General features: G+C 40.5%; 2 protein-coding genes across 2 annotated transcripts; one reads left to right on the top strand and one right to left on the bottom strand.

Moving 5' to 3' along the window:
- Positions 1-502: 502 nt before the first annotated feature.
- Positions 503-994, top strand: LOC136429426 (uncharacterized). The gene has a single exon (XM_066419257.1). The coding sequence runs from the start codon at positions 503-505 to the stop codon at positions 992-994; it is 492 nt and encodes a 163-aa protein (XP_066275354.1).
- A 533-nt stretch (positions 995-1527) lies between these two features.
- On the bottom strand, positions 1528-11101 carry LOC136430762 (mini-chromosome maintenance complex-binding protein-like). The gene is made up of 17 exons (XM_066421657.1): positions 10925-11101; positions 10110-10192; positions 8464-8604; positions 7954-7995; positions 7440-7622; positions 7035-7167; positions 6813-6886; positions 6361-6464; positions 6033-6205; positions 5534-5657; positions 5168-5285; positions 4680-4845; positions 4205-4338; positions 3349-3513; positions 3098-3186; positions 2515-2615; positions 1528-2468 (listed from the first exon to the last, which is right to left on the bottom strand). Exons 1-17 carry the CDS (start codon positions 10980-10982, stop codon positions 2446-2448), a joined length of 1911 nt encoding a protein of 636 aa, XP_066277754.1. The 5' UTR covers positions 10983-11101; the 3' UTR covers positions 1528-2445.
- Between the last annotated feature and the right edge of the window lie 138 nt (positions 11102-11239).

Here is an 11239-nt window from a genome sequence, read left to right as displayed (position 1 = left end):
AGCGTTAACTTAACTCATCTATTGCAAGTGCACCATTCTGCACACTTCTGTGCTGTGGAAACTAAAAATCTTCCATCCACTACTAACACAACTACAACATTCTTAAAAATTCAGCTGTGCGGCCCAAAGAATATGTGTTAGTAGCCTTTAATCCACCAAAGTCCCGTGTTACTACAGATGTCCTTCCTGTACTCTCCTGTCTGTGGAAATGGTTGTAAACTTTATGAGGTGGAAGATCAAAGGTCATACCTGTACAACAGGTAAACCAAGACATACAGACTTATATCTGAACTTCGCAAGTCATCACCCACTCCAGCACAAAATCGGTGTAGTGCGAACCCTTACCGATCGAGCCAATGTGATCGTCACAGAGGAAAGTGACAAGACCCTGGAAATCGAACACATACACAATGCACTGTCAACATGTGGCTATCCAGACTGGTTGTTCCATGTAAGCAAAGAAAAGCGAAGCAAGAGAACTCCGGCCAACCAGACAAGAGTGATGCGTAGGGGGACGGTCAGCATTCCGTACATCAAGGGCATATCTGAAACACTCATGAGACTGTACAGAAGTAAAGGGATACAGTGTCAGTTCAAACCCATCAACACCATCAGACATAATCTTGTCGCACCTAAAGACAAGATTAAGAAGCTGGAACGCAGTGGAACAGTTTACCACATTCCTTGTGCAGACTGCCCTGCAACATACGTAGGGGAGTCGGAGAGACCACTGAGCGCCCGTCTACAGGAACACAAGAGACCCAGCTATGTGTCATCACCTGTGGTGCAACACGTCGCCAAGCAGAAGCACAAGATAGACTGGGACAATGTGAAAGTGCTGGATCAGGACTCCGACTGGTTTTCTAGAGGTGTTCGGGAGGCGATCCAAATCCGCAGACAACGCAGTACCTTAAACAGGGACAGAGGGCGTCACTATCTCAAGCCTGTATATGACTGTCTCTTGTCACGTGATAATCAACATCAAGTCACGTGACAAGAGAACTCCAAGACGAGATCTGACCAGAGAGATCTGACTTTATTACCGGGTTGACGAAGAGACAGAGAATTTGTCTCGAAAGCTCCCCAGAGCAATCTTTCTTATGTTGTGTGTAATGCTTAAATGTTTGTCAAAAAGACAGATGTAAATTCTGCACTGGTGACTGCACAAACGTGTACACACACTTGTTTATTACATCCAGCGGTAATTTTGCAGGTAGATACATGTAGTTCATTGAACCTGTTATTATTTGAAACCCCAGAAAAATGTCAGGTCATTGAGGTTAACTCAACGGGCAGTGGATAGAATGTGCCGGCAGCTTGCGACATCTCATGTTTCTGTGGATCACTTCCTTATATTGTGGAATTCAAGGCCAACTGATCTAATGTTAAGTCTGGCTTGGTCGGGCTGGCCAGGAGGAGGGTCAAATAGACACTGCCTCCACTTTTGGCAACAACTCAAGCGCAGAGCCTTTTCAACAGTATTGCGAAAAAGTTACAAATGCCAGAAAGTAACTATGTCAGATAAAATAACAGGATACTTTCATCTTTAATGTGAGATTCAACTCATCTAATTTACAAATTTTAATACACCACAAATCTTACACAAAGCTAGGAAAGACAGAGCTTCCTTGTATGTAAGAAGATATATATTCAGATCATTTTCTTGACAAGCTAATAATGACAAATGTTTAACATTACTCAGAACCCATAGAAGATTCAAAACTGGAATAATTTCATTACATATTATATATGCTTCCAAGGTGAAAAGTTAATTTGTTAAAAGTTCCAAGTTTTGTCTGAATACATTCATAGTGAGATAGCAAAAAAAGGTGGCAGAAACAACATATATCAACTAAATGGTAATAACAAAAAGCAAAGAAAATGTGATGAACAGATTTATGACAATAATCAATAGGCATACGTTGCATAACAAAAATATATGTATACTATATATGACACACCACAGGCACAATGAAAAATGGCAACTGTAAATTTGTATAATTCTCGCCCTAGTACATGTGCAAAAAACAAACCAAAAATATTCCATAGTGAGAACAAGCGTATGTTAATTCAATGTCTAAGCAGAATGTGTTGTTCACAAAGAATCCATTGTAGTATAGACTGGCTCTCAGCAATAGTACCCCCTTCCCCTGTCTTATTTTGGGATTACATTCCAGACAAGTACAAACAGGAAGGGGGGAGAGGCAGATACATGTATCAACCTTGTTTCAACTTTTTTCCTGCTAAGGTTGCCTTTTGCCATCAAATTTCTATTAGTTATCCAAGGAGAACATTACCTTTGAGTTCTCATGGTAACACATTGACAAAATATGATATGACAAGCTTTCCCGTCTTATTCAACAGAATCTGACATAAAGCGTGTTTCCTGGATTCCTTCTGCTTGACAATGACAAGTGTCCATGTGACGTAGATGCTGTTGTCCCCCTAACTTCTGGCCTGTGTTTGAGGCTGTGCTCCTGCTGTTGTCCCCCTAACTTCTGGCCTGTGTTTGAGGCTGTGCCTTCACCCTGGCCTTCCTCTCTGTCTCAAGCTGTTTGGCTCGGTCCCACACCTCATGGGATAGGGTGGTCTGGCCAATACTCAGGGCAAGCAGCCTGTGCCAGCATGAAACATATGTCAGTTATACAAGTAGGCAGCTATATTTGAATGTTTACTGTCAAATTAGGCCCCACAACAAACTATTTAGCAGCAACACAACATCAGGGGGCTAGGAGTAAATTACATGAAGAATTTGAGTACATTCACTCTCTGAAACTGTGTGTGCCAGGGCACGGATTTTCCCTTCAGACTCATGTTTTCATGTTGATCATTGTGTGGCATATTTTTCTTTAATGCAAGACACAACAAATAAACCAAATCAGTATGGCCTTACAAAGAACAAAGCAGATAGTGAGGCAACAACTAACTGTGAGGCAAGGTAATACCGGTATACCACGAACACATCACATTTAAGAACATGAACTTGCGCACATCTGACGTCCAGTCATCTTGAGACAATGATGTGCTTTATGGGAAACTGAAGGGTAACAGAAAATCCAATGATGAAGTACATTTTGTATGACCCTTCGTGACTTACCTTGCCACCACTAGTAGTGAGTGTAGGTCCTCTGCAGTCATGTTCTTAGGGTTGGCACTGCGCATCTGGACAAAATCTTCTTCAATCACCTGCCAAGAAACAAACAAAAGATAAGCAAGAATAACATAAAAAGCAATTTTAGTTACTGTTACTGTAGAGGTTTCTTATTGGAAGACATACCATCACAACAAAGCTTATTATTCCCACAACAATGTGTTGTTTAAGGGTGTGTGTATGTTTTTATTTCTCACCTTTTGCATACCCTCTGGCAAGGTGTATTCCATGAGCTCTGTGACGGTCAGGTAAGAGCGCACTTTGGTCAGGTAATCTCCAGTCAGGGATGTCTGGATACGGTGGAAGGTTCTCTCCAGTTGTTGAGGTGGGGAGGGGGGCTGGAGGGGCACCTGGCAGTCAGTCTGTGGAGGTAAAACAGTTTTCAGTCAAGTTGAAATATGAAATTTAAACCTATATTCTTGGATCTAACAAATGAACCCTGTGTATAATGTCATGATAATAATTTGTTAAAGGCAAATATATCACTCATTATCACTTTATTAGCATGGACATACAGGTGTAATAATACTGTGGCACATTCCAACGCAAATGTCTGAGATCAATTCTCGGCATTTCATGGAGAGATCATGTTACAAATGAAGAGCTCATGCAAAGAGCAAAAGTCCCCCCACTTAGCACAATTGTAATGAAAAGAAGATTAACCTTTGCCGGACATGCGTGGAGGTTACCCGAGCACAGAACGACAAAAATTGCCATGACCTGGAAACCGAAAGGCACACGTCCAAGAGGACGGCCTAAGGTCACTCTCAGGCGAACACTGCAAAACGACGGGAAGAAGCTGGGATTACATTCACTGGAGGAAATGGCAGTGGCGGCGCAAGACCGCATCCTTTGGAGAAGAAGTATCCGGAGCCAAGTTGACCTATGCAACAAAGTTGCGGGAGGATCTAAGGTCTAAGGGTAAGACATGTAGGTGGAGTTAAGTTACGAGGACGAGAAATAAGGACAGACAACACAGAAAATAAAATACAGATTTCCTCACATAAACATAACACTATATTCTTCTTTACGATTATCCTACTTATCACACACCTGTATGAGAGACCTGCCCTCAGACAGCAGCAACATTCTCAGGTTACAGGGAAACTCCGTCTTGTGGAAATCAAAGTCATAGTCCACCTTCTGCCACTGCACAGCCGTACCCAAGGCCTGGACATTCAGCACTCCTGTAGACACATCACCAACATGGAATCATCTCACAACACACATACAGTACTCAGGGCTACATGTAGTATCAGCATGGTTTATATGGATTATATCACAGATAACAATATGAAAACCATAGCAGCGAGAAACTGAATTGTAGTTTTGAAGAAATTGAAAGACACAAGCTAATGAAACACAACAAAAATTTTGATGAATTTGTATATACAGCAAGCTTGACTAATTTGCAATGATGTTCCTACATGTCTGTCTACTGTTTTGTACACACTAATATACCAGTGCCGTTCTAGATAGTGTTCTGCCACTGCACTAGTAACATTACACGAAACACCAGTGTGCACACCTGTTGTTTGTAACTGTCCAGGTTCCAGTTGTGTTTCATCCAGGACCAGCAGTGTTCTCTCACTCAGCTGAAGAACCCCACTCAGCAGCCGGTTAGCTGTGTAGTCTTTCTTGGGGGTTATCCTCAGGGAGTTCATGTTGGCCAGCGTTAAAGGTAGAAAATGGGACTGGAGGAACAGACAGTAATGTGGATTATGTAGCTTTAAAAGGCTTTGTTGTCTTTCATTTTACTTTATTTATTATACAAGTGGACTCCAGTTAGTGGACATTACATTAATGGAAGTGGACTCCACATTCTTTATGTGACACTAATGGAGATCTTGATAAAACAAACACTAGATGAGGAAATCGTAAAAGAGGGGCATTCTTAAAAACTTCTTTCTTCTTTCTGTTAAAAAAACAGCTAAAATATCACTGGAAACATACAACATCTGACCCTTTCTTTCTCAACTATTGGTAGCAGATATTTCTGTAGAGAGGCACTCCTACCTTTGTAGTTAAATCCTGCAGTAGTCTGTAGAGTAGTTGAGGATAGCTTGTTTCGCTGGGACAGCCACTAATGTTCAAGGAGAACTTGCCCAGAGCGACCACATCTCTCCTGCCATAGCTAACAAACAAACAAACACAAAAAGTACTGTCAGCTCCACTCTTGTCAGAGAACAAATGAAGTACAAAGATGAACTTGAAAGTAGCAAATTGAAATCTTGACTAACTTGTTTATCACTTAAAACAAACTATTGAAGGCATCCTTAATCAGAAAGTTGACTTAAGACTGCTGACCTATCTTGTTACCAATACAAACTTTGTAAGAAGAACTAAGATTGTACCTACTACCACCACTCAGACTGTACTTACACAGAAGATATGAGATGGAGCAGGAGATATTCTGCAGCAAGGCTGTCTCCAAGCAAAGCTTCTGTCAACAGTGAACACAGCTGCTGTCTTATCTGTGCAACCTCAGATGTCAGGGTTGATAAACCTGAAATAGAACAGACACATAAAGTACACCAACTTGTTGCAACTCACACAGCAATGGCCAGGTTGGTACTTGGTGCAAAAGCTACAGATGTTCAGACCACCCTTCTAAGATTGAAAAAAACTAAGCAGAGAATTACAGTGGCCATCGTTCCCTCAGAGGGAACAAGATGTTTGACTGTCCCACATTTAAAATTTGACTGTGCCAAAGTTAGAATTTGAATGTGCCAATCAAAAGAATACATCATAGCAGCTCCACCTAGCAACATACCTGAAAGTTACAGCCTGTCCTGTTGTCATCTTAGCCAGAACATCTCAATGACTATTACATTTAATAAATCGTAGAAACATAATGAAAAACAGTTTCCAGACTGCCTACCAGACAAAGCTGTTGGAGTGGTGAGGTTTACAGGTAGCCCCGGGTTGATGTGGACCAGGTTGTACGCCAGGATGGCGTGGAGTCTGGGGACCAGGGAGGGGGGCGGGCTGTGGGCGGCCTGTTCCTCAATATCCATCATGTCTCCTCCATCCTCATAGGCTGATGTCCCTGTCCTTGGAAATAAATAAGAAAACAAGGAATGGTAAGTAAAAACATACAACATACATGTGCCAAGGTAGAAACCACACATGGTCGGGGACATTGAGTTTTGGGAGTCCTCTAAGTTTTGAGAGTAACTTTGAGAGAATGCCTGAGAAGATGCACTTACTCTCCAGTTGTAGTGTTGAATGTTGCCAATGCTGGGTCGATTGACAGCACACCAACAAACTCAACAACATCGTTCAGCTTCAGACTGTCGCTGCTCTGATATACCTGCAGTACAAACAACATGTTTATTGGTTAGAAAAATAACAAGACAAGATGTTTGAAATATCAACCTTGACTTGCAATAGATTTATATCAACTGCATTTTTAAATGACACAGCTAGTGACAGAAGATTCTATTTCCCAACCATTTTCAATTTTGTTTACAGTCTGTCTTTAATCTATTTCACTTTGCTTGAGAAGGAGAACAAACATTTTCACAGATACAAATTGATACCACTTTATGGAGACCTTCTTTCCACCATGTTTTCGTGTACTGTAGGTGTCCTAATAGTTTGTTTATTTGTTTATTAAAATTCACCACACACATGAGGATGGGGTGAGTTGTGCCTTTACCTTAACAAGGCAAGCTGGGCCTGTTTCACCTGGAAGTGGGAAGTTCAAGTCTGGAATAGGGCTGGGCAAAGCACCTGTGATAACATAGGATGACAAAAGGGTTTTTCTTTCTCTCAAAAACACAGAACAGCATAAAATATTCAATCTTCAGATATCAATGTTTTTTGTACCTGGAAAACAATATTTAGCATACAAGCAGGTAAGGTGTGTGACTATTCTTACCGGCTTCATCTTCTGTCCTTGTCCGTTTTGCTTCTGCGTTTTCAGGTTCAGGAGCATTTGACACTTCATTGCTGCAGTTCTGACCCTCACTGGTAGGGGCACTGATGTCCGGCAGAGGAGTCTGATCTTCCTCCTGGAAAATTGGGTGATAATATTATTCAATTCTCAGTAGGATTCAATAGATGTGCTACTGCATTCTATTGAATTTTATCATATGCAAATGTCTTTTCATGTCTGTTTTATATTCAATTATTGATGACAATGTAAAATTTTCACAATTTCTATTACTTCAGCTAAAGGATAAAGTGCTGTTTTGTTTTCTATCATTTATAATATCAAGAAGAAAGCAAAAACACATGTACATGCATATATCATGTCACATGCCAAAACGTTCCATAGTCCTACCTCTTCCAGCCCTCTCTTGTTGCGAACAGGCTGGTAGGATGTGGAGGGCAGGACGCGGGCCTGGCTGGAGCTGGTAAACCCCTGTTTGACCCACGGGTTCTCCCCTGGTACTGGGATACAGTACAGGGTCTGCCGGTCAAGGGTCACGTTTTGGGGCGAGTCTAGGTTAATCTCCTGATGGGGCTGATAGTAAAGTAAATAACAAACACAAAGTGTAAACACAAATAAACTTAACTACTAGTTTATCAGCTATACATTTCCTTTCAACTATAAATTTGTTTTACACCTTTTTCTAAAACATGCAATTGTATGCCTTAGTACAAGAGTCAAGCTATGCTTCTAAACTGTTATGGTCATTTTATAATAAATGTGATTGTCTTACTGCTATCATTTTGTCCCATATTTTTCAGTAAAATCAACATAAACATGTATGAATTAAGGATTTAGGAACTAAAATCACACTTGTAATATATTCACAACCATAATGTTGCCAAATTTCCAAATGCTAACTTACCAAACATTCTGCAATGTCCTTGTATCTCCCACTTCTCATAGACTAGAATTAGGATGAGCACAAATAAAATAATGCATTATAACTTTAAATACAAGTGGCAGATTACAAGAAGCTTCAACATAGTCATATGTGTTACCAACAACCTCTACAAGCAAGTATTGTATATGGAACTAAAAAGGTGATTAAGCCATTTTTGTCTCTTAGTGCCAAATTTATAGTGACAAAAGGACATACAACTATCATGCTCTATAAAACTATAATAATGACATAATCCAAGAAATAAGTACATTTGGATTAAAAAAAAGGACTACCACAGTTTCATCACAATGTCATATTTCTAGAAAGGTGTTGTAATTCTCCTGTTGAATCTACAAGAAGCAAAAAAAATACATAATTACATTGCAGCATACTTTTGACAAATGTTCAAACATTGCACACAACAAAAAAAGTTTGCAATAGTCCTCTTTGACAGTTTGAAGTGCTTGTTTGTTTTGAGTTAAAAGTACTTACTTTAGTTCCCAACTTGGTGTCAGTTACCTCGTACACCCCCAGATAGAACTCAGGGTCGAACATGTCCTGTACCATACAGCGGAACTTCACAAGACTGTTGGGCTTCAGGTGGTGCAGGGGGGTGTCATTCAGGGACGGGACCTGACAAAAATGGACACAAGATTCTTAGTCATTGTACATGAAGTTGTAGACCTATTTTACACTGACAGTAACTTGAGTAAGAAAATCTTTTTACTTAATTTTTTACTGTTGTAAATCCAAAAACAACAACTATTAATTGCTAAAGAAATGTACATGTGATGAGTCAAATTGTTGAATGGACCAATCCTGTTGTTAGTCAACATTGGTCAACACATAAAATTTTGATCAATGCAGCCCCTCCCTTCTCAGTTGAAGTGCTAATTTGATTAAGAGCCAGGACTGGTCTTTACTGGGACAGAGGTACTGCAAGCTAGTTGTTTAGGACGGGTAAGGGGAAAACCCTGTATAGGTACCAGTACCCGTATACCTGTATAGGTATACCGGTATACCTCATTTGGGGCCCCAACAAGCCAGGAAACACGCTATGACGGCCGCCATATGGGGCACCCAGAACGGCTGTATTTAGTATATATACGGTCTCCACATTGATATAAGACACAGACAGTTGACTATACTCGGTCAGAAAATAGCTGAACAATCATATTGTACGATCTTTTGATTTCTATGAAGGACGGAGTTTTGGAAAATACGGAATTTGCGAAGTTCGTACGGAGCGCCTATTAGAACGTGCGAGCACCGATCTCGGAGACCTTTCAACTAAACCTGTTCTGAAAAGAAATAGAAAAAACACTCAAACTATCAACCTTTCCGCATTTCATTATCTTCAGATGCAATACTCATGATCTGTTTGGCTGGAGCTGCCAGTAAACCTGCGTAAAACCTACAGGAAACGCCCGGTTCTCGATGCACGGAAGGTCCGCCATGACACATGTGCGAACTAGCCGCTTTATATATTTTAGACGGAAAGTAACCACTTTATATATTGCGACACAAACATTACGGCCATTCGGCGTGATTTGTCTGAATATGCCGTGCTCGGTCTCTGTCTTTAGCGTGAGGCGTTTCCAGTAGGTTTTCCGTATTAAACCTTTTCAGAGCGGGTTCAGTTGAAAGGTCTCCGAGATCGGTGCTCGAACGTTCTGACAGGAGCTCCGTACGAACTTCGCAAATTCCGTATATATTCCAAAACTCCGTCCTTCATAGAAATCAAAAGATCGTAAAATATGATTGTTCAGCTATTGTCTGACCGAGTATAGTCAACTGTCTGTGTCTTATATCAATGTGGAGACCGTTTAAAAACAGCCGTTCTGGGTGCCCCATATGGCGGCCGTCATAGCGTGTTTCCTGGCTTGTTGGGGCCCCAAATGGGGTATACCGGTATACCTATACGGGTACGGGTACCTATACAGGGTTTTCCCCTTACCCGTTTAGGACGATAAGTTCCAAGAAAGCAACAGCTACTTTGGGCTGACATGTTGGCACTCCTTACTAGTTCATGACAAGCAGCAGCAAGGGCTGTTTTAAATGAAAACTAATTCCATACATTATTAAAGTTATGGTATCCTGAAGCTAAGGTTGTATCATATGTTAATCAGTCATGTTACCCAGGCCAAGGCATCTTTTCCTCCCAGTCTGTTCTGGAAATATTCCCCGACTTTCTGTGGCAGTTCTGGATCACCATGTTGGTCTGTAGGATACGAGAAGAGGATTTGATATGGACATGTACAATAAAAAATACAAATACAAGCTAGAAGAATAGAATTAAGGACCAAAATTACCAGAATGTGCCTTGTTGCATTCTAATACACATATGTATACTAGTAGTCTCCCCTGGTCTTCCTTAAAAAAATTAAGCCGTGGCGACTGCGAAAGGGCGATTTTCTTGCATTTTATATAGAGGAGCTTCTACATATATGTAACGTTATATATAATATACATGCAAAACTACAAGCAAAAACGCCCTTCCGGAGTCGGCACGGTTACTGAAAAATGTATCATCATAACAAACAGATGTTATCTACAAGGTTAATGAATTATTTTTCCAATGATTAGAGAATAATGAATTTCATGTGTATGTTTATGACATACCAACTCAAGGGTCATCTTATACTGGTACATTCACAACAGAAATGAACTTTAAACTTTAAAGGCTTGCAATTGTCACATTTTGTAATGTTCATGTACAATACAGTACATATATATGAGTGATGACATGCACTTTCGGGTCTTGGTTAGAGTCTTGCCTATTGACTGATCGCTCTGTGACATCTAGAAAGGCTCGGTACACGAAGTAAAAAAAAACGTGCATATCGAATACTGTATGGACGATCATGAATGTGTTACGGTTTATAGAACCGCATGCATGTTTGCACGTTTGTTACTTTGCCTTGCTTGATTCGATCGACATATCTCAACTCACCAAAAATCCCTTGAATGATTCCCAGAGGGTTGTGCAGCCAGTCTTCTACAGAAGGCATCCTGGAAATGTCAGCAGTCGGATAGAACGTATATAGAAGGTTAGTATTTCAAGATCCTTGCCTGTACGTCTTCCTCTGTTTCGCGGCAAATTTTTGACGATGGCGGGAAATTTAGTAACGTGATCTGCAGACTGGATCATTTCTGAAAAATAGGGAAAATCGTAATGGTATGGAATTTATCTAAAACATAACAGTCGTTCATGTAAAATCAACAGCTTGAAACTAAAATATTACTTTAATTCATATGTTTGAGTTTA

Source organism: Branchiostoma lanceolatum, chromosome 3 (genome assembly GCF_035083965.1).
Source record: "Branchiostoma lanceolatum isolate klBraLanc5 chromosome 3, klBraLanc5.hap2, whole genome shotgun sequence".
Lineage (NCBI taxonomy): Eukaryota > Metazoa > Chordata > Leptocardii > Amphioxiformes > Branchiostomatidae > Branchiostoma > Branchiostoma lanceolatum.
The sequence above is the reverse complement of the archived record's forward strand: the minus strand, read 5'-3'. Positions and strand labels throughout refer to the sequence as shown.

Coding starts and splice junctions, on each gene's coding strand:
- LOC136429426 (XM_066419257.1), top strand. CDS start 503: ATGCGTAGGGGGACGGTCAGCATTCCGTACATCAAGGGCATATCTGAA.
- LOC136430762 (XM_066421657.1), bottom strand. CDS start 10,982: ATGCCTTCTGTAGAAGACTGGCTGCACAACCCTCTGGGAATCATTCAA. Junction 4,846..5,167: donor TGCAGGATTTAACTACAAAG/GTAGGAGTGCCT, acceptor CTGTTCCTCCAG/TCCCATTTTCTACCTTTAAC. Junction 3,187..3,348: donor TGCCAGAGGGTATGCAAAAG/GTGAGAAATAAA, acceptor GTTTCTTGGCAG/GTGATTGAAGAAGATTTTGT.